This window comes from Balaenoptera ricei, chromosome X, assembly GCF_028023285.1.
Source record: "Balaenoptera ricei isolate mBalRic1 chromosome X, mBalRic1.hap2, whole genome shotgun sequence".
Lineage (NCBI taxonomy): Eukaryota > Metazoa > Chordata > Mammalia > Artiodactyla > Balaenopteridae > Balaenoptera > Balaenoptera ricei.
Window position 1 is genome coordinate 134,896,690 of NC_082660.1, and position 25,829 is coordinate 134,922,518.

Here is a 25,829-nt window from a genome sequence, read left to right on the forward strand (position 1 = left end):
ATCACTGGTCAGGGAACGAAGATCCCACACCCCACAAGCCACGCAGCGCGGCCAAAACAAAACAAAACGAAAAACCAAAAAATAAAAACAAAAACAAAACTGAAACTCTGTCTCCATCAAACAATAACTCTCCATTCTCCCCAGCTCCCAGCCTCTGGTAACCTCTATTCGAATTTCAGGCTCATTGTAATTGTTAAATTTTATGTGTCAACTTGTCTAGGCCATATGGTGTCCAGATATTTGGTCAAACATTATTCTGCGTGTGTTGGTGAGTATGTTTTTGGATGAGATGAACATTTAATAGTAGAGTGAGTACAGCAGATGGCCGTCCCCAAAGTGGGTGGGCCTTATGCAATCAGTTGAAGGCCTGAATAGAACAAAAAGGCTGACCTTCGTCTGAGTAAGAGAGAATTCTTTTTGCATGGCCCATTTGAATTGGGACATTGGGTTTTTTTCTAGCCTTTGGGCTCAAACTCAAATGTTGGCACTTCCTGGGTTCAGACAGGAACTACACCACTGGCTCTCCTCGTTTCCAGACCTTCACACTCAGACTGAAACTTATGCCATTGGCTCTCCAGCTTGCTGATTCACCCTGCAGATCTTGAGACTTGTCAGCCTCCATAATCATGTGAGTCAATTGGTTCTGTTTCTCTGGAGAACCCTGACTAATATACTCATATAAGTGGAATTATACAATATTTGTCCTTTTATGTCTGCTCTAATTAATTTAGCCATGCATGTTACAGCATGTATCAGCGATATGCCCTTTTTAAAATGGGAATGTCCTCTAGGACATACATTATCAGTACTCTGGTTCACTAAACTGCCAGAAGCAAAAATGTTTAATCCAGCCTTGAGGGAACAAGGAATTCTTCTTGGAGGAGATGATGTTTACCTGAGACTTGAAGAATGCACCAGGTGAAAGGGTCAATAAGAAGTACCCAGAAAAAATGTTCTAGGTAGAAGAAACAGTACATATAAAAGCCTAGTGTGAGAAAGAACATGCTGTTTTTAGGGAGTTGAGGGTTTCTTAGTATGGGTGGAACTTAGAAAGCAAAGGAGCAAGTAGCAAGAGACTACGCTAGAGAGATCGGTAAGGGCCACCATCCTGAATGACATCAACATCTGTGAGGATAAGCAGCTTTGGGCTCTACTCTGCTCTTTCCTGGGATGATACATTCTTGCTTGGAGTCACTTGTCCTCCCAGAATGCCTTTCACAGTGCCCTATTACTATAGATACTCAGTAAAGTTTATCCTGAAAGTCTCGTCATATATCAACCTTGTTATGTTTCTAAATGTCAAGCTCTAAGACAGGCTTTGTGCCTTTCCTGTGAGATTAGCGTACCTTTACTTTGCCATTCTGAAGAAACAGAGTCCAGTTATGGCCATCTTGACTACTGGATATGAGGAACTCCTTCACATACATGCTGGTAAGCAGAGATTTCACCCCCTGGGTGGTTACTCCTGTGACTCTCATTGTCTTCTGGAAGTCCACTTGCAGCCACTCTTTTCGATTATTTGCCTGGGGAAGTTAGTTAGAGTAGTATCTTTTTGGTCACTATTTGCTCCCAGAAATCCCCAAATCCCTTCTTAATCGTATCACAGCACTTCTCACTCTGCATATTAATTACCTGTTTGTCAGTCTCCCTTATTAGACTCAAAGCAAATTGAGGGCCGAAATTTTTCATGATTCATCTCTGTATCCCCAGAGTTAGCCATTTAACAGGGGCCCAGTAAAGGTTTGCTGAATGAATATATGAGTAATATACAGACTGACTAGAGTATTAAAAGTTTGGCAATGTGTTATACAACCTATTTTGTTTAAAATAAGCCCCTGGAGGAACGGAGACCATTAACTCCATCCATTTCCCCAAGCTAGTCAGTGATTGAAAATCACAAACTGAGTGGTTCCAGAAAAGAACTGTGCCCAGTGAACTGTACATAACTATGACCCTTTGCTTTGTTGATATTTCTCTGTAAAACTGGATTTCAGCCACTCCAATTCTTTGACAAATATTAGCCCAGTACTACATATAGATATTCTGTTTCTAGGAGGTTCAATTAGGGATCATTTTCCCCCAATGAATGCTGTGTGAATTCACATGGCACACCCACTAAATAAATATCTGTGGGGTTTTCTGTGCATAGTCAACTTTCCTTGACACTCTTTGTGGGAACAACCAGGTGATAGAAGTAACTGAAGAAACAGTCAAGAGCTTACCCTATTCTTTCCCAACCACTACTCCTTCTTCTGCATCAGTTATACGGCAAATTTGTTCCCTCTTACCCGGGGTCTCCAGGCATTAGTCCTCCCTTGGAGGTGAAGTCGGGCTTGTGAAGGAGACCAGGTGGCAAACACATTGCTTAAGTGGGATGAGGCAGTAATCTGTGCATCTGATATTGCTTTACTCTCCATTCCCAGGGCCATGTTGCAACCTCAGAGAAATGAAAGAAGAATGTAATCACAAGAACAAGTTGAAGCTGAGGTTCTGCTGGCCTGTCTCCACTGATATATTCTAGGGCTACTGTCATCACGAAGTCATTTCCCAGGCACTAACTTTTGCATGTTATTGTTAAGATGCCCCCTGTTTTCTGGTCAGCTCTGCTCAGCTCTGTTGGACTTTGATTGCCTTGTTAATAGTAGTGTAGGAGGTGGCTGCCCCTGGGGAATCCCATGGTTAGGATGACCAAGTCATGGGTTTGCCCAGGACTGTACTGGTTTTAGCATTGATAGTTCTGTGTCCTGGGAAATCCCCCCAGTCTCGGAAAAACTAGGATGGTTAGTCATCCTACCCACGGTTGGGAGAGGTAAGGACATGGGATGACTTGACACTTACTGTTTAAATCACAGCCCATCAACTCCATGCGAAGAGTGCTGCGGATGCTGTAATGCGTTGGGTGCAAACGGACATACCGAGCAATAATTGGAGGATTAAAAATATTGTGTTTTATCCCAGATGAATCCACATTGCCAAAGAAGACCTGTAGGGAGGTATTAGCACAGATACATGTAAAATGAAGAAAGAATAAGAAGCAATTCCTCCCAATCATATCTTTCTTCTAATTTGCTCTGTGCATTTCTCAACAGCACCGAACACCCAAATAAAACCATTCTGGCTAGCCAGATGTTAGAATGTAATATGCGAAGGAGAAAATCACAGGGAGAAGAATGGAACAAGGGAGATTAGGTCTGAGCAGGTTCAGTGGTCTACTTTGGGGTCCAGTAAAACGGTCATTCATCAAAGTTGCGGAAGCCATTTAGGCCTTTGCTAATCCAGTATGGGCCACAGACCAGCTGCATTAGAATCACCTGGGAGCAATTAGAAGTGCAACATCTTGAGCCCTGTTCCAGATCTACTGAATCAAACCATAAAGTTTGAGAAACACTAGCTTAGGGCAGAGTCAGCTGCAGCTGTGAAAGGGAACTGGGAGTAGGCAGCTTACCATACTGGTCTCAGAATGATCTTCCAATAATATATGTGTGTGTGTGTGTGTGTGTGTGTGTGTGTGTGTGTACTGTGGGGCATTAATTAATGACTCCTTGTGTATGAATTCATGAGACACATGTTAATATCCAACTTCTAGGGTTTAGGAACTTGACATGTCTAGGTTCTACAGAAAAGTACATGACATATTTAAGGAATCAGGAACACAGTTTGAGAAATATGGTAGTAATTCCAATTCAAAAGGCCTAGATTTAAATCATGGTATATAGTAAAAAGAAAGTTGAAAATCCTCTCTCATAAAACACCTGGGATTCTGTATCTGCTTGAATACACTGAAACAGGAATCAATGTACGGCTATTATATAATCAGACATCAGAGTTATAGTATTATGGGGAATTTAAAAAATTGTTCTTCCATGTAACAATTTTTTCTTCCTATGGGATAAAAATGTTAATAAATGTATAGCATTGCCCCAGAAATCACAGCATTTAAAAAATATTTTTATTGGAGTATAGTTGATTTACAATGTTGTGTTAGCTTCTGCTGTACAGCAAAGTGAATCAGTTATACACATACATGTATCCACTCTTTTTTAGATTCTTTTCCCACATAGGTCATTACAGAGTATTGAGTAGAGTTCCCTGTGCTATATAGTAGGTCCTTATTAGTTATCTATTTTCTATATAGTAGTGTGTATATGTCTATCCCAATCTCCCAATTTATCCCCCCCTTACCCCCCTGGTAACCATAAGTTTGTTTTCTACATCTGTGACTCTACTTCTGTTTTGTACATAAGTTCATTTGTACACTTTTTTTTCGATTTCACATATAAGTGATATCATGTATTTGTCTTTCTCTGTCTGACTTCACTCAGTATGACAATCTATAGGCACAGCATTATTTTTGATAAATAGATCTGCTTCATTTTTAACTCAATTATTGTGTCTTGATTAGATACCTTCTTAGGAAGACAATGTATTGATTCAACAAATAGTTAATGACTACACAAATCCTAGATTCCATGTATTATGTGCCAGAAACTATGTACTAGGTGGCTTCACTGGTGAATTCTAATAAATGTTTAAAGAATTAATGCCAATCCTTTCCCAAACTCTTCCAAAAGATAGAAAAAGAGGAAAAACATCCTAACTCATACTATAGGGCCAGCATTACCTTGATACCAAAGCCAGACATATATACCAGAATAAAGAAAATTACAGACCAATAGCCTTTATGAATATAGATGCAAAAATTCTCAGAAGAATTCTAGCAAGCTGAATCCAGCAGCATATTATAAATATTACATTCCATGTCCAAATAGGAATTATCCCAGGAATGCAAGGATGGCTCAACATAAGAAAACTGATTAATCAAAACCACATTGATAAAATGAAGGGGGAAAACACCCTCATGATCATCTTAGTTATGCAGAGAAAGCATTCAATAAAATCTAACAACTTTTCATGATTAAAAAACAAACAAAATACACCCAGCAAACTAAGAATAGAAGGGAAATTCCTCAACAAAATAAAAGGCATTTATGAAATACCCTAGCTAATGTCATACTCAATGGTGGAAGACTGGAAGCATTTTCCCTAACATCAGGAACAAGAGAAGAATGCTTGCTTTCATTGCTTCTACTCAAGACTGTAATGGAAGTCCTAGTCAGAGCAATGAGGCAAGAAAAAGAAATGAAAAGCATCCAAGTTGGAAAGGAAGTTAAACTACTTCTATTCTCAGATGACATACTCTTCTGTATAGGAAACCCTAAAGAATCCACAAAACAATATTAGAGTTAACAAACGAATTCAACCTAGTTGCAGTATACAATATCAACACACAAAAATCTGTTGTGTATCCATATCCCAGCAATGAAAAAAATAAATCCAAAATGAAATTGACAACAGTTCTATTTCAGACAACATCAAAAGGAATAAAATACACAGGGATAAATTTAGCCAAGGAGGTGCAAGCCTTGTGCACCGAAAACTACAAAGCACTGCTGAAAGAAATTAATGATGACCTTAAAAAAAAAAAGGGGAAAGATAGCAGATTTTGTGGACTGGAAGACTTAATATTTTTAAGATGGCAATCCCACCCAAAGTTGTCTAGAGATTTAATGCAATCCCTATGGAAATCACAATGCTCTGTTTTACAGAAATGTAAAAGCCAATCCTAAATGCATACGGAATTTCAAGTGACCTTGAATAGCCAAAATAATCTTGGAAAAGAAGAAAAAAGTTGGAGGACTCACACTTCCCTATTTCAAAACTTAGTCCAAAGCTACAGTTCTCAAAACTATGTGGCACTAGCATAAGGATAGACACATAGATCAGTGGAGTAGAACTACGAGTCCAGAAATAAACCCATAGATCTATCCCATGGGTTGTAAACCCAAATGAGTTGAAAACAGGCGTTCAAGCAGAACCCTGCACAGGAATGTTCACCACAGCACTATGCCCAACAGGCACAAGGTGGAAGTCACCCAAATGTACCTCAGCTGCTGAGTGGATACACAACATGTGTGGCCTAGCCACGCATTGGAATATTATTCAGCCAGGAAAAGGCATGAAGTGCTGATTGGTGCTACCGCGTGGATGAACCCTAACGCAAACATAAGTGAAAGCAGCCGGACACAAAAGGCCACCTATTTATTGTCTGCTTCCACCTCTAGGAAGTCTCCAGAGCAGGCAAACGTCTGTGCACAGGAAGCAGACGAGTGGTTGCCTGGGGACTATGGGGGGTGGGGTGGGGTGGGGTGGGGGACACTGCAGGAGGGGGCAGTGGCGAGTGACTGCCTGGCGGGTACAGGGGTTTCTCTTTGGGCTGGTGCCAACGTCTTGGAAGTAGATATATAGTCGTGATGGTGGCCCAGCACCGCCAGTGTATACTTGGTGCCCCTGGATGGCCCGCCATTAGCTGCCTTCTCTGTACAAAGTTCCCGTCCGGTGGACAGTGAGAGTTCCAGCAAAGAGAGGGTCCAGCGAGCACGGCGAGCAGGGTCCTGCCAGCGCCATTTCTTTGCAGGCCCAGGACCCCGGCGGTGGGGGTGGGGGCGGGGTGAGGTGGGGTGGGGGAGGGGCTATGGGAAAGCAGTGACCTCACAGGGTCTACGTGTTACGGGGCGTGCTCGACCCCCCCCCCCAACCAATGAGGGCCCGGCCTGTGGTCGCTAGGATACGGAGTAGGGGCCTGAGAACACCGGTTGTCTTGAGATGTTGGGACCAGCAGGCACAACCGACCGCCCCTCATCCCAGCGCACCGCAGAGCGAGGCCGTCGCAGAAAGCTGCCCAACGGCCAGCATGCCGGGGAAGAGGGGCCGTGGAGGGTCACCCGGTCGCCGCTCCCGCACCGCCCGAGCCGAGCGGTCCTGCTCCGTGAGCCACCTGGAGCGCCTCCTGCGGGAGGGCCACTACGCCCAGCGCCTGAGCTCCTCCGCACCCGTCTCCCTAGGGGCCATCATCCAGTACCTGACGGCCAGGGTCCTGGGGCGGGCGGGCCATGAGGCCCAGAACAGCGGCCGGAGGCGCCTCACTCCGGAGCTGGTGGATGTGGCGGCCCGCAACAACGCGCTGCTCAGCGGCTTCTTCAGCACTAGCACCATCTCCCAGGCGGCCCCGGCCCAGCACTAGCTGCCCAGCGACACCTGGGTCCCCGGCCTCCGGGGGGGGGGGGGGGGGCGGGGCGGGGGGCGCGGCCGTCAGGCGCCAGGCCCGCTCACCGACCGACCGCACAGCCCGGGCAGGCCCGGCCTGCCCGCCCCCTTGGGCACAGTCATTGCGAGTCAATAAAGTGTTTCAAGAGACGCCCTGCGCGTGCTTCACTCACTTGGCGGGGGAGGTGGTGGTGGTGGGACACCCCTCGTCGGAGGGATGGAGGGCGGGGGTCTGGCCGGAGTTGGGGGGTGGGGGGGTGGAGTCGGGGGTGACAGACAGAGAGGAGCGGTCTCTCACGGTGACAGTGCACGGGGTGGCCCTGGGTGGGAGAGGCTGGCTGCGGCGGGGGTGGGGGCGGACTGGGGCCTCGGGTGAGGCCGGACAACGGAAGGCTCCCCCGCTGGCTCTGCGCAAGCCGGAGCCGGGCCAAAGTCCCCAGAGGGACGGGGTTCCTTGCGGCGGCGCTCGACACCGTGAGGGCAGCGTGGTGATAGGGCGACCGACCGCCCTGGGTGCGGGATGCAGGGGTGGGTGGCCAGAGCGCTGGGCATGGACTCCCATGGGGCAGGGGCTTTGACGGGAAGATGGAGGCGTGATGGGGATTGGGGTGGGCGGGACACGATCAACACAAAGGCAAAGTCGGAATTAGGGTCACGCGGGGTCAAGAGTTTTTGGCTGTGTTCCCCTAGAGATGCCAAGAGATGCCCTGCTTGGCAACCTGCGTAAACAAGCTGTCACCTACCGGTTGGAGCCCTGGTCTGGGAAGATCCCACATGCCGCGGAGCAAGGAAGGCCGTGCGCCACAACTACTGAGCCTGTGCTCTAGAGCCCGAGAGCCACAACTACTGAGCCCGTGTGCCACAACTACTGAAGCCCGCGCGCCTAGAAGCCGTGCTCCACAACGAGAAGCCACCGCAATGAGAAGCCCGCGCACGGCAAGGAAGAGTAGCCCCCGCGCGCCGCAACTAGAGAAAAGCCCCTGCACAGCAACAAAGACCCAACACTGCCAAAAATAAATAAATAAAATAAATAAATTAAAAAAAAAAAAGCTGTCACCTAGCAACAGCGGGCGCCCAGCCAGGCCCCGCCCCAGCACCCTTGGTCTGCTCACGGAACCCCGGACGGCGGGCCAGGCCCCGCCCCAGGGCCCTCGATTTGCATACGCCACCCGCAGCCAGTCCCGCACGGGCCTCCGCGCTTGCGATTTTGTGTATCACCAGGAGGACGAGAGCTCCGGGCGGCCGCGCCGGCGCGGTCGCGCGGTGGGCCGGAGCCCGACGCGGTGCGCGTCGCAGCCCGCCGCCGTCGCCCAGCACTTGCGCCCACTTGCGTCAGCGCGCCCGGAAATGCCTAGGCGGCGAACATGGCGGCTTCCGCGGCCGGCCTGGGCGGCGGTTCGGGCCCCGGGCCTGAGGCCGGGGACTTCCTGGCGCGCTACCGCCAGGTGTGCAACAAGCTGAAGAAGCGGTTCCTGCGGAAGCCGAACGTGGCGGAGGCCGGCGAGCAGTTCAGCCAGCTGGGGCGCGAGCTGCGCGCCCAGGAGTGCCTGCCGTACGCGGCCTGGTGCCAGCTGGCCGTGGCCCGCTGCCAGCAGGCGCTCTTCCACGGGCCCGGGGAGGCGCTGGCGCTGACCGAGGCCGCGCGCCTCTTCCTGCGGCAGGAGCGCGACGCGCACCAGCGCTTGGCCTGCCCCGCCGCCTACGGGGAGCCGCTGCAGGCCGCCGCCGCCGCCCTGGGCGCCGCCGTGCGCCTGCACCTGGAGCTAGGCCAGCCGGCTGCCGCCGCCGCGCTCTGCCTCGAGCTGGCGGCCGCCCTGCGCGACCTGGGCCAGCCGGCCGCCGCCGCCGGCCACTTCCAACGCGCCGCGCAGCTGCAGCTGCCCCAGCTGCCCCTGGCCGCCCTGCAGGCGCTCGGCGACGCCGCGTCCTGCCAGCTGCTGGCGCGCGACTACAGCGGCGCCCTGGCGCTCTTCACGCGCATGCAGCGCCTGGCGCTGGAGCACGGCGCCCACCCGCTGCCGCCGCCGGGGCCGCAGCCCCCGCCGCAGCCGCAGCCCAAGCCGCCGGGGCCGCAGCCCGGGGCCGGCGCGGCCTCCGCCCCACCGCTCGCGCTGCTCCCGCCCGGCGCGGGCTCCGCGGCCGCGGCCGCGCCCTCCCCCGCCGCGCTGGGCGCCTTCGCCGACGTGCTGGTCCGCTGCGAGGTGTCCCGCGTGCTGCTGCTGCTGCTCCTGCAGCCGCCGCCCGCCAAGCTCCTGCCGGAGCACGCGCACACCCTGGAGAAGTACTCCTGGGAGGCCTTCGACGGCCACGGGCAGGATGGCAGCGGCCCGCTTCCCGAGGAGCTCTTCCTGCTGCTGCAGTCCTTGGTCATGGCCACCCACGAGAAGGACACGGAAGCCGTCAAGTCGCTGCAGGTGGAGATGTGGCCCCTGTTGAGCGCCGAGCAGAACCACCTCCTGCACCTCGTTCTGCAGGAAACCATCTCCCCGTCGGGCCAGGGGATCTGACGAGTCACTCCCAGCGACTCTGTGCCTGTCCCCGAACCTCACGCACCCGCCTGCGCGTTTACGGGGACACAAGAGGCGTTGACCCGGCGCTTCTGCCTTTGCAGTGTATCTTACCCCTGTTGCCACCAGAGGAATGCGGTTGACTACAAGTTACGTTGTTTCCACAATAGTGGCAGAAAAGAAACCATATGGTAGAATCGGAGTAGAGTCTCCGATTCTCTTCCCCAGAAACGGCAACAGAACCATGAGAGCCCCTTCCGCCCCCTTTCCTCTTCTGTTTTCACCCACCTGTCCCCACCCACCCCTCTTCCCCCGCAAGGCTCCCCTCCCCCCGCGTCCTTCTTTCCGACTGAGGACTAATTTGCACAGCTCTGGCTCGCTACTTCAGCTGCATGATGTTTTCACGGTGACTCTGATTGCTTAGCGTATTTCGATGTCCGCCTGCGTGATCGCCCAGTTCCCCCTGTGTTTCACGCGCCCCGTACGTGTTCGTGGGAATCACTGGATTCAGTACTAGGCTGTTGTCGCTACAGCCCTCGGTCCATGATAAAGCCATTCTGACCCTCCTAGCTTGTGGTTCGGATTTACCTCATCTATGAAAGGGGAATAGCTTATCTCCCTGGCAGGAGGCGGCAAGCAGAAGCAGATAGCTCCCTTTTAGCTCCAAGATGGATTCGTTCATTCGAAGTGGACAGTGTGCCTATGAATCTACAGAGGTCATTTGCGATGTGGCCTTTCTCAGCTGCAGTGCGAATGTGTTCGGTGCAGAGCGGGGTGGGAGTGGGGCGGGGCGAGGGCGGGGCGGGCCCCAGAGCAGAGGTGTCAGCTGTGCTTTGCAGTTTCCAGTTCTGGCTCCGTTTCGAGAGGTGCGGGTAGTCCACGGGGCAGCTTTCATTTGTGTGCGGATCCTTCTACAAATCTTAGTAACTCAAATGTGTAAAATCAGCACGCTGCTTTGGTATTGTGTGATCGTGTGTGTGCCAGACTGTGCCCTTGTTCCCCAAAAGCAGGATGGCGTTCCATTTTTAAACACTAAATTTCCAAGGCGTTTTGGTCCAGACGTTGCATGCAAACCGACTTAGCTGTTTTCTCAAATTCAATTTTATTTTCTTTAGTGTTGAGAGTGATGGTAGGAACTCTTCAGAATATAATCTCATTCTCATTCATTCGGCTTGGGAAAACGCATCCTTTAGGCTGAAGTTGTAGACAGCACTAATCTTTTGAGGTGAGATTTAAGGACACAGTTTGGGAACAGATCTTGGTTTTGTGTATTTGGGGGGGGGAGGGGGAATATGTGGAGTGTTGTCACTATGGGTTAAGTGTCCCCAAATGGATGGGACTTTTAGGGTATTCTTTTCTACTTCTGTTTCAGCAGTGTGGAAGCAGTGGCTAAGGAAGTGTAGGGGAGGCCCGTTTGGGACAGATTCGGCCACCCTTCCTGTGCTCTCACTTGGCTGCCGGGAAGGGTCTTTCCGAGCCCTAAAGGCCTAGTGCAGCTTGTTGCCGAAGTGGCAAGGGTGCTCGCTCCCTTGTGCTTTTGCTTTTTCTGGTACACTCTTGTCAGCCTGGGCTGCAGCCCTGGCCGCCTTCCTTACTGTCCTCGTGACAAGAATGCTTCGGAATTATGGGCTGTGGCTGGTGACAGCATTTGGGTTTGGGCGCAAGGAAAAGCCTCCTTAGACCTCTGGTCTGAACTCCTTGCTTTGAGGAGGTGGGGGGAGGGAGTACCAGAGAGCCTGGTATTGGGTATACAAGCATAACTATAGAAAACGCTAAAGACTGTTTTCCGTTTGCCATTGGTTCATTTATGTATCTCCCTCAGAAACTTCGTAGCACGGAGAGCTGGGCCAAGGCCACATTTCAGTGATTTTGACAGAAATCTCTTGCTATATATCAACTTATGTTGACAGGACATGATTAGTGTTCTTTTTAACTTGAAAACCAGAGGGAAAGATCTGCATCACTGAAATGTTCATTGACGATTCAAAATTAACATTCAAAATATTATGGAATATTGAAAATAGTGGCAGTGAAGCAATGCTCCTGAAAGGGTGCTTGGGCTCCCCTTTATAAGGGACTTCTATGATGAGAAATGTTGCTTATGAAAAAATATTTTGTATGTGAATGGTACAAAGATATTAAATCATTTGAGAACCACTGTACTGGAGGAAGATGACTAAGACTGAAATTTGTGAACTGGGCAAAGCTCTGGGATAGAAGGGTTCTGGTTAATGTGAACTGTCTAGGCATCTCTACTGCCGTTAGACTAGACCGGCAGTCCACAAACACTTTGTGTAAAGGAGGAGAGGGAAATATTTCAGTCTTTTCACACCACATAATCTTCCTTGTTTGTTTGTTTTTGAAACTTTAAACATGTGAAAACCATTCTTCACTCCCAGTCCTTGCAAAAGCAGGCTGCAGTCCAAGCCCATGGGCTCTAGCTTGTGCAGCCCTTCACTAGAACCTAGAACATAGTAGTTACTCAACAACTCTTAAAGGAATGACCCTCATGAGGGTAGTTAATAACCGTTTTATCTTTGTCACTGAACAAGAAAGACTGAAAATAAATGAACTAGTCATTTAACTCCAGATTCTAAGAAACAAGAAAAGAAATGAAAGTGAATTTTTAATATTTTAAACAGAAATTAATGAATTAGAAAACAACACCTTCGAATCTATGTTTGATTTTAAGACCAAGAGTTGATTCTTTGAAAATCCAATAGAACAGATAAACACTCACCAACTCTGATAAAGGGGGAAAAAGAGAGATACATGTGTGTATGTAGGTAAAGATATATGGCATGGGAAGGGAGATAGAACTTTAATGTACACATTTACAGCAATTAACTATAGGTAACAGAAAATGAGAATGCCAGTAATCAGATAAGGAACGGAAAAGATAGTTCAAGTATCTACCACTAAACGAGGCACAGTGGCTTTTCCATCCAATGTTCATTAAACAGATGATTACTACATTAATTAAACTATTCTAGAGCAATAGTTTAATGGAAAAAGATGGAAGCCTTTACACTATTTTCAAGGTTAGTATAACTCTAATGCCAAAGCCTGAGAAATACAGCCCCCCAAAGAGGTAAAACAACTTTATTGATTGGTACAGATAGAAAAATTCTAAACAAAATGTTAGCAAATTGGATCCAGCTAAACTTTAAATGACTGATACACTATGACTTAAGGGCAGTTTTCCCAGGAATGCAGCACCACGTTGTGCTGGAGCCCCAGCTAGGACTGGCTTGTGAGAGCCAACTGTGGGCATCTGCTCCCAACTCTGCATTCAATGACATTGTGTCAGCAGCTTGAAATCAGGTGTGATGGGAATATTTACATCATGGAAATCAGCAAACACCACAAATAAAGGCCTTTGTGCTGACTGCCCCCCACTTTGCCCCACAGCTGGTTGTTAAACATTTGCCAGCCCACCATTGAGTGTGAGTATAATCTGACAATAGCAAAGAGAAGAAATGTGATCATATCCAAGATGCTGAGAAAGCATTTGATGAAATTCTACAGCCATTCCAAATAAAGTAGGAGTAGCAAGAAACTGTAAATATGATAAAAATATTTGAAACAGCATGTTAAACAGCAAAATATGGGATCCATTCCCATTAAAGTCAGAAGCAAGATCTGCTAATATTTAGTAAACACATGCTAACATATCTATATCTATACATATATATCACACTGCAAACAAAAGAGCAAAGAAAGAGCATTTTGGTCACCATCCAAGTCTACAGAGACTAATCTGCTGCAGCCGCTGATGGACAGTACACTTGGTGTTCAGAGGAAGAGATGAATGGGGTAACAGGCTGAGGCACTCTGTGCTTTAGACAGGAAGTTAAAGATGATAACAGGATGCTCTGTGCTTTGGACGAACAGGCCGTTAGGTAGTTAATATGCATTTCAGGAAGAATTTTAATGAACCCTGCTTCTTGCATCTTCCCATACATAGAAAAACACTATAATCGTGAACTTGAGGTATCTGTTCTTTGTGAATAGCAGTAATATTTTACCAAGATGTATGCTTGACTGCATGTATTCCTCAACAAAAACATCATATGTAAACTAGCCTCCCCCCAACCCCTTTGGAGCAGTCCCCCAGAGCCATCTGAGAGGCTGTCTCCCAGGCTATAGTCATCAGTAAGACCCTGAATAAAACTTGATTCACAGCTCTCACGTTGTGTATTTTTCTTTTAGTTGACAACACAATATATAATATTTATGTGTTTGTATATGTGTCTGTGTGTGCGTGTATTAATCACAAAGGCATTTAGATCACTATTTCCTGTTTACCAGGTCCTATCAGCATAATGTCATCCATGTAATGGACCAGTATGGTGTTCTGTGGGATGTCAAGATGTTTGGGGTCCCTAGGGTCTATATTATGATAAGGAACAAGGGAAGTGGCATTGCCTTGAGGCATGGACAGTAAAGTTAATACTCTTGTTCCTGCTTCGTAAATGCAAATCTATTCTGATTTTGGTTGTCAATGCAAATGAAGAAGAAAGCATTTTCCAGGTCTGTAGTTCCATATCAGGTGCCTGGGGCTGTGTTAATGTGCTCCAGAGGAGATACTACACCTGGAACTGCAGGGTTTTTGTCATCACCACCTGATTAAATTTGTGATGATCTGTCATTTTTCCCTGACTCGTCTGGCTTTTGTAGTGGCCAAACAGGGGCCCTAAGGAGACTAGCCACTGGCTTGGGAAGCAACTATTCAAGCTGTAGTCACTGAGAGACTTGTATGCAGAGCATGGATGACTGCTTCAGAGACTGGGGAAGGGTTGCCTCTTCAGGCAAAGGAGGTTCAGGGCAATTTGGAGGTTTGCGGTTCTCAGCCTCATGCATGTCTGCCTACATGTACCCATCCCGGGACTTCCCTGGCGGTCCAGTGGTTAAGACTCCAGGCTTCCACTACAGGAGGCACAGGTTGGATCCCTGGTCGGGGAGCTAACATCCTGCATGCTGTGCGGCACAGTCAATTAAAAAAAAATGTACCCATCCCTGGTCTCAGAGTTCCATTCCTTTCCACCAGTGCCCTTACCTTAGCATAACAGGCCTGGTGGGACTGACCATTTAATTGTCACTGCGACTCTGCAGTTCACATGCTCAGCTCCTAGATTTGACATTAAGTCCAAGTATCTGCCTATAACCACAGGACATGGAAGGCTCCTCCAGAGCTCCATGGAGGCATCCTGATTCTCTATGTATGTTCATGGGTGTTCTTTGCATATATTCATAACATTTAATTTTTTTTCCCTATGTATGCCGTAAAGAGAAGGGCCATAAAAAGAAGACAGGTCACTCTACCATCAGGTATGCTAAACTTGTTGCCATAGCAACTAAATGCCACTGTCAATTTAATCTCCCAACGTCCTCCTCACCATCTGTAACTCATCCCATTGTATCACTGGTGATAATCTGAGAAATTGTGATGCCACCACATGTCATAGGTTACTCAGCATCCAGTCTTCTCCCCAAGCAAGGAATTATACCTGTGTTCCTTGACTATATTAGCAACATAATCCTAGAATTCCATTTTGAAGGTCTGTTTCCTGGGGCTACTTTTGGCACCAATTACTGTATGAGGCAGGGTTCCAGCAAGAAACATGGAACACTAAAATTCGTATAATTTGAGGAAAGGTTAATAAAGGTACTAGTTAAGAAGGTGGGGGCAGGGTACTGCCATCCCTAGGTCTGGAAGGATGAGGAGAAGTTTAGGTAGACAAAATGAGCAGAAATTCTGTACATTCCTCCCATTGAGAAGTGGGGTCTAGGTCCCTTCCCCTTGAACGTGGGTGGATGTGTGACCTGCTTATAACCAACAGAATGTATTGGAAGTGATACTACATGACTTAAAAGACTAAATCAGAAAAGGTGATGTCATCTCCACCTTGCTAGCTGGGACAGTCATGCTGGAGTCCCTAAGATGCCTTGAGACAGTCATGCTAGGAGAAGCTACTTCAGTCAACAGCCCCAGAGGTCACTCAGCACCAACCACCAGACATACAAGTAAAGATGCTTCCAAATGATTCCAGCCCCCAGCTGTCGCATCTTCCCAGCTGAGGCCCCAGATATTATGGAGCAGAGAGACAGGCCGTCCCTGCTGTGCCCTGTTCAAAGTCCTGACCCACAGAATCCAAGAACAGAAGAAAATGGTTTTTTCTTATGACGCTAAGTTTTGGGGTCATTGGCAACTCAGCGATAGTAACTGGAACATGTAGAGAAAGCCACTTTGAGGGGAGCAGTGACCTTCAGTGGAGAGTTACAGCCAACTCCTCTACAAGGAGGAGCCAAGAGAAGAAATACCCTGATATTCCACACATGCCAGGCTCACAGAAGAAGAGGCGCGGTAGCGAAGCAGGAAAACGGATCTGAAGGGGCAAACAAGTCATCTTGCATGGGGCCATTTTAGGATTTGAACCTTATTCTGAAGACAAGAGGGAGACATTGAAAGGTTTAGGCAGGGGACTGATAGTATGATCCCAAAAATGATGTGCAGCTTTTATTAGAGAAGAGACTAGAAACAGGAGAAGACTAGTTAGGAATGTAACATAATACGTCAAGTGTGAGGTGATGGGGCCTCGGGCTGTAGTAACAACTGTATAAATGAAACAGAAGAGATGGGAGAGGTGTTACCAACGAAGAGGTGGCTGGGTGTGTGGCTGTCCATCAGGGGGCGCAAGCATGAGGGAAGAGTAGATGATGAAGCTAGGTTTTGAGCCCGTTCGCCCTTTTGTTACTTCAAACCTAGAATATCCATAAGCAAACTGACAATCTTATCAATCCACCCAGTCAGGAATCACGTTTCTCTCAATAGAGCACCTGCTCATTTCTATTACCTATGAGATCCTTGATGCTACCACTTTTTTGTCCATACGTCCATAATCACTCCTATTGCCCATGAGTGGAAAATTCTTTTTCGGAGGGTTAAATTTGTAGAAGCTATGAGTGTTTCTTCCATACCTGAAATCTGTCAAAAGCTCTTTAAAAGATTCATGCATTCTCTTAAAAGGACTAATTACATACCATTAAGGTCCCAGTGGAATTCCCTCGGTAACTCCGCCACTGCTTTCCATCAAGGCTATACATGATGATAAACTGAGAGATGTACAGGCTGGACAACTTCTGACGGGCACCCTGGGTCATGATGCTGTGAATAATCATTGGTGCCAACAGATCCACCTACAGATGAAAACAACCCTTTATTTTAAATGTATGAACCACCTTCTGAAATCATTTATCAGCTTAAGCAGAATCTACATTGATACAGATACACCCAGTATTACCTTGGAGGTGCAGGTGAAGCAGAGACCAATGCTGAAATGCGGATGCACGTGAAGCTGTGGAATAAATGATGGGAACGCATAGGAAATGTGCTCATGAGTTCCCAGACTACTTCCTGACAAAGGAAATCACTGCCACATCACTGAGCCCCAATTTCCTCTACACACATCCTTTGTGCTGCACAAATTTAGTGCGGCTTCTTCTATGTTTCCATTTCACTTTATATATTATTTCATTATAGTAAATTATTGCACCAAATTGTAAAGTTTTCTTTGCTTTTTGCCTTCCTTGTTAGACTGAGATCCTTCATGCAGTAAACCTGTTTGAGTCACCTAACCTCTCTATGTCTCAATTTCTTTATCTGTAAAGTGGAGGGAATAATGGCATTTATCTCAAAAGGTTACCAGAAGGATTAAAGGGTTAATACAATATATTACATGTGCTGAGTTCACTGCTGGCACACACTAAACAGTTAATACCTGTTAGCTTTTATATTCTCTCTAGCCCCAGCACCTAACGTGGCATCTGATATAATACTGATGCTTAGCACATGTTTTGGAATGAGTGAATAACAGTGGGTCTTAAAGAGGGGGGCATGGGTCACGCAAGCATTACAAGGCAGTAGCTATTACAGGAATTTTGACATCTGTTACTGCCCTAACAAGCCAGTCAAACTTAACTTCTCCCAGATGCCTGGCACACTCAGATTGGACTGGTCATGACTCTTGTGCTTAATGACTATCTTTTTCAGTTGACTGTAAGCTCCATCTATACATACATTCATTCATTCAAAGAATATATTTTTAGCATTTGTTATGTGTCAAGCACTGTTCTAGGTACTGGGAATAGAGTCGTGAACAATTAAAAAAAGAGTCCTGCCCTCATGGAACTTAAATTTGAGTTGGGGAAACAGACTATATATTATATATATGTTTTATTTGTTTACAGCTACACAAAGAAACAGTACAGTTCAACATAAGTCATGATTTTGTACCCAGTATTTTCAGTTGTTTATGCCACTTATTGGCTGTGTGACATGGGACAAGTTATTTAACTTTTCTGTGCTTCACCTTCCTTATCTGAAATGAAGATGATAATATCAAACGTTGTGGTAGGGATTTAATCGCTTGATTTGTTTTCAGTACATAGTAAGGAAGCCCTGGATACTTTAATATTTTGATCATGATTTTGATAAAGTATAAAAAAGTTTACTGATCAAGTCAGTAAACTGTGTGAAACTGGGAAGACTAGAGAATACTTTGGGAGACAGAGCTTGGCAAGCTGGAACAATGGCCAAATTTAGAAAGTGGAAATTTAATGGGCTGTGTCACTCAGGGTTCTTTGGCTACGCTTGGAAAAGGTGCTCTGTTTACTAGTCTGATCAGATTGCATACAGTGAGGCAGATAGATTTCCCCAAATAGAAATGAGGATGCTATTACAAAAAGGAAATACATAGAATAGATGCAGGGCAGCCAAATAGATTAAAATGTCCACTATGCGGTGATACGTATAAAGTTGAAAGTGATAACCACAGAAACACAAGGTGAGAGCATCTGGTCTGGCAGCTTCACAAACAAAAACAATCCTTAGGAATTAGCGAACAGTCAGCTCACATTGAGTCATAACTGGCAGTGCCTACAGAACAAAACAATGAGCTGGTGTGGCATTAACAGATGCGCTCTTTGTGTCTGCTTGCTGGTAAGCTAGCTCATCTTTCCCTGATCCCTATTTATTATTTTATTTTACTTTTTAAGATTAATTAATTAATTTATCTTTGGCTGTGGTGGGTCTTTGTGGCTGCGTGCGGGCTTTCTCTAGTTGCATGGAGCGGGGGCTACTCTTCATTGTGGTGCGCGGGCTTCTCATTGCGGTGGCTTCTTGTTGCGGAGCATGGGCTCTAGGCGCGTGGGCTTCAGTAGTTGTGGCTCATGGGCTCTAGAGCGCAGGCTCAATAGCTGTGGCGCACGGGCTTAGTTGCTCCGCGGCATGTGGGATCTTCCCGGACCAGGGCTCAAACCCGTGTCCCCTTCATTGGCAGGCGGATTCTTAACCACTGCACCACCAGGGAAGTCCCCTATTTATCATTTTAACCTCAGGGAAAATAGGAGAGTAGATGCAATCTTGCAAAGGAGGAAAGTATGTAGGGGAATTTCCTCAGCTGACTGAGAAGAAGATGAAAGCTGATGGACTATGAGAAGAGGATGCAGGTGGGGGAAGTAGGTGGTAAAACGTGTGTAAATTAGTCCTGACTGATCACATGTTGACATGAAAATATTTTTGGACATTTCGGGTTAAAGAAAATGTATTATTATTATTGTTATTTTTTTGGCTGTGCCGTGTAGCTTGTGGGATCTTAGTTCCCCGACCAGGGATTGAACCCAGGCCCATGGCAGTGAAAGCGCTGAGTCCTAACCACTGGACCACCAGGGAATTCCCAAGAAAATGTATTATTAAAATGATTTTCACGTGTTCCTTTTTTAATGCAGCTACTAGAAAATGTAAAATTATGTGTGGTTTGCATTTGTGGGTCACATTACATTTCTATTGGACAGCGCTGCTCCAGAGGAAATGGGGAAGTGAGAAAATATGAAAGACTGGCTCATTTAAAAAGAAATTGAGTTAATCTAGGACACTTTCAGTTATGGCTCCAAGTTGGTTTATCAGATTGGACTAACTTCAGTAGGTGTTTCTTACTACTCGGTGGTGTAGAAATTGTGAAGAAGACAGATTCAGTTTTAGAAAATGAAGAAGCCACATTTTCTTGGCTTGTGGGATGGGGGATTGAGCCACTTGTTTTTGTATTAAAATGAAGGGACTGGAGGACTCCAGGACATCTAGGCAGTTGAAGGCATCTAAAGATAGAATACAGTCTTGGGAGGTGGTAAGTTCAATGTTATAGAAAATATTCAGAGATTCTAATCCCAACAGAAAGATTAAAAACACAGTGTACTCAGTTCTATTCCTGAGTCTTTCATTCCTGACTCTTTTGGTACAAATCATAAGCCACTCTATTCTTCAGTTCTTTCCTCGTCTATTCCATGGAGTTTGATGAAAATGACTTCGGTATAAGGGAGATATAAAATGCTTTGAGCTTGCAAGAGGAATGTGTGATGTGATGGAACGCGACGCATTTTCTAACCTTGATCCAGGAAAAGGGGTCCTTGGTGCTCCAGGCATTGATTGATCCAGAATAATGAAGTCTGGCCAGCTTTGGGGCCCACTGTCCTTTGCCCAAGAAAGGGGAGAGAGATTAGATTCAGCTGGGTTGGTCCTAGACACTTAGGAATAAAATTACTCTTTTGAGAAAGGTTAATCCTAGCTGTGGAGAAGTTAAAGGCATAAAGCATGTTGGTATCGATGACTACCAAAGTGTTTGGCTTGTCCTTGTTGTCCATCGTATTTTCTAAAATTTAATCACTTTGTTGATTGTTAGTACCTCTATAGTTAGCTAATACTGGAATGTGTTACATCACTATCAAATAATATTATTATTTCTTTATTATATAATGTATGTTCACTGGAGAAAAATTAGAAAATAAAATATAAAAATAAAACATAAGTAAAAATAAAAATAAAAGAAGTAAAAAACACCACACTTCTGCCCAGAGAAAAATAATACTATTTTAGTATATAACTTTCAAGCCTCTTTTTCTTTTTTTTTTTTTCAAAGTGGCCTTACAATTTGGTAATTCCTCCAGCAATTTGTTTGTTTGTTTGTTTTTCAAGCCTCTTTTTCAAATGCAATTTTTTCCCTCTAAAACAGAGTTTGGCCAACTTTTTTCTATAAATAATTTAACCTTTGCAGATCATCTGGTCTTCGTTGCAATTACTTAAATGCTGTTGTAGAGCAAAAGCGGCCACAGATGATTGTAAATGAAAGAGTGTGGCTTCTATATGGACAGTGAAATTAGAATTTCATATAACTTTCACATGTCATGAAATATTCTTCTTCTTTTGTTTTTTTTCCCCAATCATTTAAGAATAGAAAAATGATTCTTAGCTTGAAGGCCATACAAAATCAAGTGATGGGCTGGATGTGGCCTGCAGGCTGTAGTTTGAGAACTCTCTCTAGATCCAGTTCAAGCTTTCTATCACTGCTCACAGAAAAATGTAGCTTCTTGCTACAGTGACGAGAATGGACTCAAGGGAAGCCATATGGAAGGCAGGCAGGACATTTAAGGCGGCAGTGGCGTTACTCAGGTGAGAAGCGATGATGGCCTGAATTAAGATGCTCACACTGGGAAATGGAGAAGAGAAAATAGATTTGAAAGGCACCTATGGAGACGGATTGGTTATCTGAATCTTTCCCATAGAAATAAAAAAGATATAATCATCCCAGCGCTTTAAGAGAAAGGAATAGTATTTACCATATTGTCCTGAAGCTGTAATCTGAAAATCTCTAATGCGTCCAGAAGCCATTCCCAGTGGAGTCTGACATTCTGAAATCACATGAAGGGAGCACAATAGTTAGAAGTGCAGAAAATATAGCTTCACAAATGCAAGTCAATGAGAACACCAACAAATGCTCATATGTCTTAGTGTTTACTATGTGCCAAGAACCGTACTAAATATTTTATTGTACTATATCATTTAATTCACTCCAACAGGTAGGTGCTAGTACTACTCACATTTTGCAGCTGAGGAAACTAGGGTCCATACATAAGTAGACCAGTGGTTCTCTTACTTGTTTAGGGTTAAAACTCAAATTCTTCCAAGTGATATTTGTAAGTTATCTTTGGTAACTGAACCAAAACTAAGTTTCAAAATTTGCTCTTGGAGCTTCAGGGTCTAAGTGTTCAAAGCTTCAAGCATATCTGCCCTCCTCTGAGGACTCTGATGATTTCTACCAGCAATATTCATTTTAGATTTGGTAATGACTGTGAGCTTGTATTCATTTCCTGACAAAAGCAACCGTCCTAGGAAGGGGGAAAGAGGTACAGAGGTAGGTGCCACTCACTCTTGCTGTACACCAGGAAGAGAGTGCTCATCCCAGCTTGCAGGTGTTCGCCAATAAGACATTCTATCCGCCAGATTCCAACTTTGGATGGTAGCATTTCCACTGTCTCAAAAACACCTTATCAAAACCAAAAGGAACAAAAATTATTTCTTTTCACACAAATGGGCATAAGATACACTGGCTTATGCAGAATATCAAAGGAGATCTACCCAAGTCAGTTGCACCATTCCTGGACCCCTCAAACCCAGAGTGCTTGGCATGTGACCCCTACAGCTGGAGACCCTGGAAATTGAGTACTGACCCCAGGAAATGGGAGAGACCAGGTGACGGGATGCTTTGGTGGTGGAGACAGGAGTAAGATTGGCCTGCACTCTCGGTGCTTTTCCAAGCCAGAGGTGTATTTCTCATTGACGAGATGTGGGCTTCCTGCCTTGAGGGGTAAAGTAACCCCAGGAGCAGGAAGCTAGAGGGTGAATGCTGAGGGGCTGAGGAATCAGTCACAGTGACCATCCAGAATAAAGGTGGAAACAACCAGGTCAAGGGGATTTCCTGAGAGAGAGTCCCAAAAGGGAGTCTCTGAAGAGCCCCTGAAAGTACCCAACCAGAAAAAGAGTAAGACTGAAATATCTGCCAGGTGCAGACAGTGGTGCCATCCCTCACCTCTACCCTCGCCACGCTGCGGTTCAAATCAGCAACCAGCCAGGAGTGGAGGGGGAAGCATAAGGTAGAGAAACAGAAAACTCAACCAACTTGGAGGAGGAGATATTGAACTTAAATCAAGTTCAGAATTTTGATTAATAGCTTGGAGTAGACATTGTAATTTGTGACCTGAACTATATTTGTGATGTAAAGTGACTGCAGGACTGTTTATTACTTAAGAGTGAGCAGAGTATGGTAGGAGGACCTTCAAGATGGCAGAGGAGTAAGATGTGGAGATCACCTCCCCCCCCACAAATACATAAGAAATACATCTACATGTGGAACAACTCCTACAGAACACCTACTGAACGCTGGCAGAAGACCTCAGACCTCCCAAAAGGCAAGAAACTCCCCATGTACCTGGGTAGGGCAAAAGAAAAAAGAAAAAACAGAGACAAAAGAATAGGGATGGGACCTGAACCAGTGGGAGGGAGCTGTGAAGGAGGAAAGGTTTCCACACACTAGGAAGCCCCTTCGCGGGCGGAGACTGCGGGTGGTGGAGGGGGGAGCTTTGGAGCCACAGAGGAGAGCGCAGCCACAGGGGTACGGAGGGCAGAGCAGAGAGATTCCCGCACAGAGGATCGGTGCCGACCAGCACTCACCAGCCCGAGAGGCTTGTCCGCTCACCCGCCGGGGCGGGCAGGGGCTGGGAGCTAAGGCTCGGGCTTCGGAGGTCAGACCGCAGGGAGAGGACTGGGGTTGGCTGCGTGAACACAGCCTGAAGGGGGTTAGTGTGCACAGCTAGCCGGGAGGGAGTCCGGGAAAAGGTCTGGAGCTGCTGAAGAGGCAAGAGACCATTGTTTTGGGGTGCGGGAGGAGAGGGGATTCAGAGCACCGCCTAAGCGAGCTCGAGACGGGCGCAAGCCGCGGCGATCAGCACGGACCCCAGAGATGGGCATGAGACGCTAAGGCTGCTGCTGCCGCCACCAAGAAGCCTGTGTGCAAGCACAGGTCACTCTCCACACCTCCCCTCCCGGGAGCCGGTGCAGCCCGCCACTGCCAGGGTCCTGTGATCCGGGGACAATGTCCCCGGCAGAACGCACAGCACGCCTCGGGCTGGTGCAACGTCACGATGCCTCTGCCGCTGCAGGCTCGTCCCGCCTCCGTACCGCTCCCTCCCCCCGCCTGAGTGAGCCAGAGCCCCCGAAGCAGCTGCTCCTTTAACCCCGTCCTGTGTGAGCGGAGAACAGACGCCCTCAGGCGACCTACACGCAGAGGAGAGGTCGAATCCAAAGCTGAACCCTGGGAGCTGTGTGAACAAAGAAGAGAAAGGGAAATCTCTCCCAGCAGCCTCAGGAGCAGCAGATTAAAGCTCCACAATCAACTTGATGTACCTGCATCTGTGGAATACCTGAACAGACAACGAATCATCCCAAAATTGAGGAGGTGGACTTTGGGAGTAACTGTAGACTTGGGGTTTGCTTTCTGTATCAATTTGTTTCTAGTTTTATGTTTATCTTAGTTTAGTATTTAGAGCTTATTATCACTGGTATATTTGTTTATTGATTTGGTTGCTCTCTTCCTTTTTATATATAAATATATATTTTTTCCTTTTTCTCTTTTTGGGAGTGTGTATGTGTATGCTTCTTTGTGTGATTTTGTCTGTATAGGTTTGCTTTTACCATTTGTCCTAGGGTTCTGTCTGTCCTTTTTTTTTTAGTATAGTTTTTAGCAATTGTTATCATTGGTGGATTTGTTTATTGGTTTGGTTGCTCTCTTCTTTTTTTTCAATTGCTTTTTTATTTTAATAATTTTTAAAAATTTTAATAACTTTATTTTATTTATTTATTTTCTTTCTTTCTTTTTTTTCTCCCTTTTCTTCTGAGCCGTGTGGCTAACAGGGTCTTGGTGCTCCTGCTGGGTGTCAGGTCTGAGCCTCTGAGGTTGGAGAGCCAAGTTCAGGACATTGGACCACCAGAGACCTCCCGGCCCCATGTAATATCAAACGGCAAGAGCTCTCCCAGAGATCTCCATCTCAACGCTAAGACCCAGCTCCACTCAATTACCAGCAAGCTCCACTGCTGGATGCCCCATGCCAAACAAATAGCGAGACAGGAACATAACCCCACCCATTACAAGACAGGCTGCCTAAAATCATAATAAGTTCACAGACACCCCAAAACACACCACTGGACGTGGTCCTGTCCACCAGAAAGACAAGATCCAGCCTCATCCACCAGAACACAGGCACCAGTCCCCTACACCAGGAAGCCTACTCAACCCTCTGAACCAAACTTACCCATGGGGGGCAGGCACCAAAAACAATGAGAACTATGAACATGCAGCCTGCAAAAAGGAGACCCCAAACACAGCAAGTTAAGCAAAATGAGAAGACAGAGAAATACGCATCAGATGAAGGAGCAAGGTAAAAACCCACCAGACCAAACAAATGAAGAGGAAATAGGCAGTCTGCCTGAAAAAGAATTAAGAGTAATGATAGTAAAGATGATCCAAAATCTTGGAAATAGAATAGGGAAAATACAAGAAACTTTTAACAAGGACCTAGAAGAACTAAAGAGCAAACAAACAATGATGAACAACACAATAAATGAAATTTAAAATTCTCTAGAAGGAATCAATAGCAGAATAACTGAGGCAGAAGAACGGATAAGTGACCTGGAAGATAAAATAGTGGAAATAACTGCCACAGAGCAGAATAAAGAAAAAAGAATGAAAAGAATTGAGGACAGTCTCAGAGACCTCTGGGACAACATTAAACGCACCAACATTCGAATTATAGGGGTCCCATAAGAAGAAGAGAAAAAGAAAGGGACTGAGAAAATATTTGAAGAGATTATACTTGAAAACTTCCCTAATATGGTAAAGGAAATAGTTAATCAAGTCCAGGAAGCGCAGAGAGTCCCATACAGGATAAATCCAAGGAGAAACAAGCCAAGACACATATTAATCAAACTATCAAAAATTAAATACAAAGAAAAAATATTAAAAGCAGCAAGGGAAAAGCAACAAATAACATACAAGGGAATCCCCATAAGGTTAACAGCTGATCTTTCAGCAGAAACTCTGCAAGCCAGAAGGGTGTGGCAGGACATATTTAAAGTGATGAAAGGGAAAAACCTACAACCAAGATTACTCTACCCGGCAAGTATCTCATGTAGATTTGATGGAGAAATCAAAAGCTTTACAGACAAGCAAAAGCTAAGAGAATTCAGCACCACCAAACCAGCTCTACAACAAATGCTAAAGGAACTTCTCTAAGTGGGAAACACAAGAGAAGGAGAAGACCTACAATAACAAA

The 25,829-nt window shown here is 46.1% G+C and overlaps 3 protein-coding genes across 8 annotated transcripts in view; 2 read left to right on the plus strand and 1 right to left on the minus strand.

The window, feature by feature from the left end:
• F8 (coagulation factor VIII) overlaps positions 1-25,829 on the minus strand; it is a 123,068-nt gene that overhangs the window by 10,719 nt on the left and 86,520 nt on the right. For 5 of the 6 annotated variants that reach the window (XM_059911589.1, XM_059911592.1, XM_059911593.1 and 2 more), the window contains 7 exons: positions 21,872-21,988; positions 21,282-21,353; positions 20,054-20,139; positions 16,656-16,811; positions 2,839-2,983; positions 2,289-2,437; positions 1,347-1,523 (listed from right to left, as the gene is read on the minus strand). In XM_059911589.1, the coding sequence (XP_059767572.1) occupies positions 1,347-1,523; positions 2,289-2,437; positions 2,839-2,983; positions 16,656-16,811; positions 20,054-20,139; positions 21,282-21,353; positions 21,872-21,988 (902 nt within the window). Of the gene's footprint in view, positions 1-1,346; positions 1,524-2,288; positions 2,438-2,838; positions 2,984-6,919; positions 7,225-16,655; positions 16,812-20,053; positions 20,140-21,281; positions 21,354-21,871; positions 21,989-25,829 lie in introns of those variants that run through there. The other variant, XM_059911594.1, reaches the window with a different exon arrangement.
• Positions 6,605-7,102, plus strand: LOC132357816 (histone H2A-Bbd type 2/3). Its single transcript, XM_059911597.1, has one exon. It carries the CDS (start codon positions 6,752-6,754, stop codon positions 7,079-7,081), a length of 330 nt encoding a protein of 109 aa, XP_059767580.1. The 5' UTR covers positions 6,605-6,751; the 3' UTR covers positions 7,082-7,102.
• F8A1 (coagulation factor VIII associated 1) lies at positions 8,339-13,802 on the plus strand. Its single transcript, XM_059911596.1, has one exon. It carries the CDS (start codon positions 8,469-8,471, stop codon positions 9,609-9,611), a length of 1,143 nt encoding a protein of 380 aa, XP_059767579.1. The 5' UTR covers positions 8,339-8,468; the 3' UTR covers positions 9,612-13,802.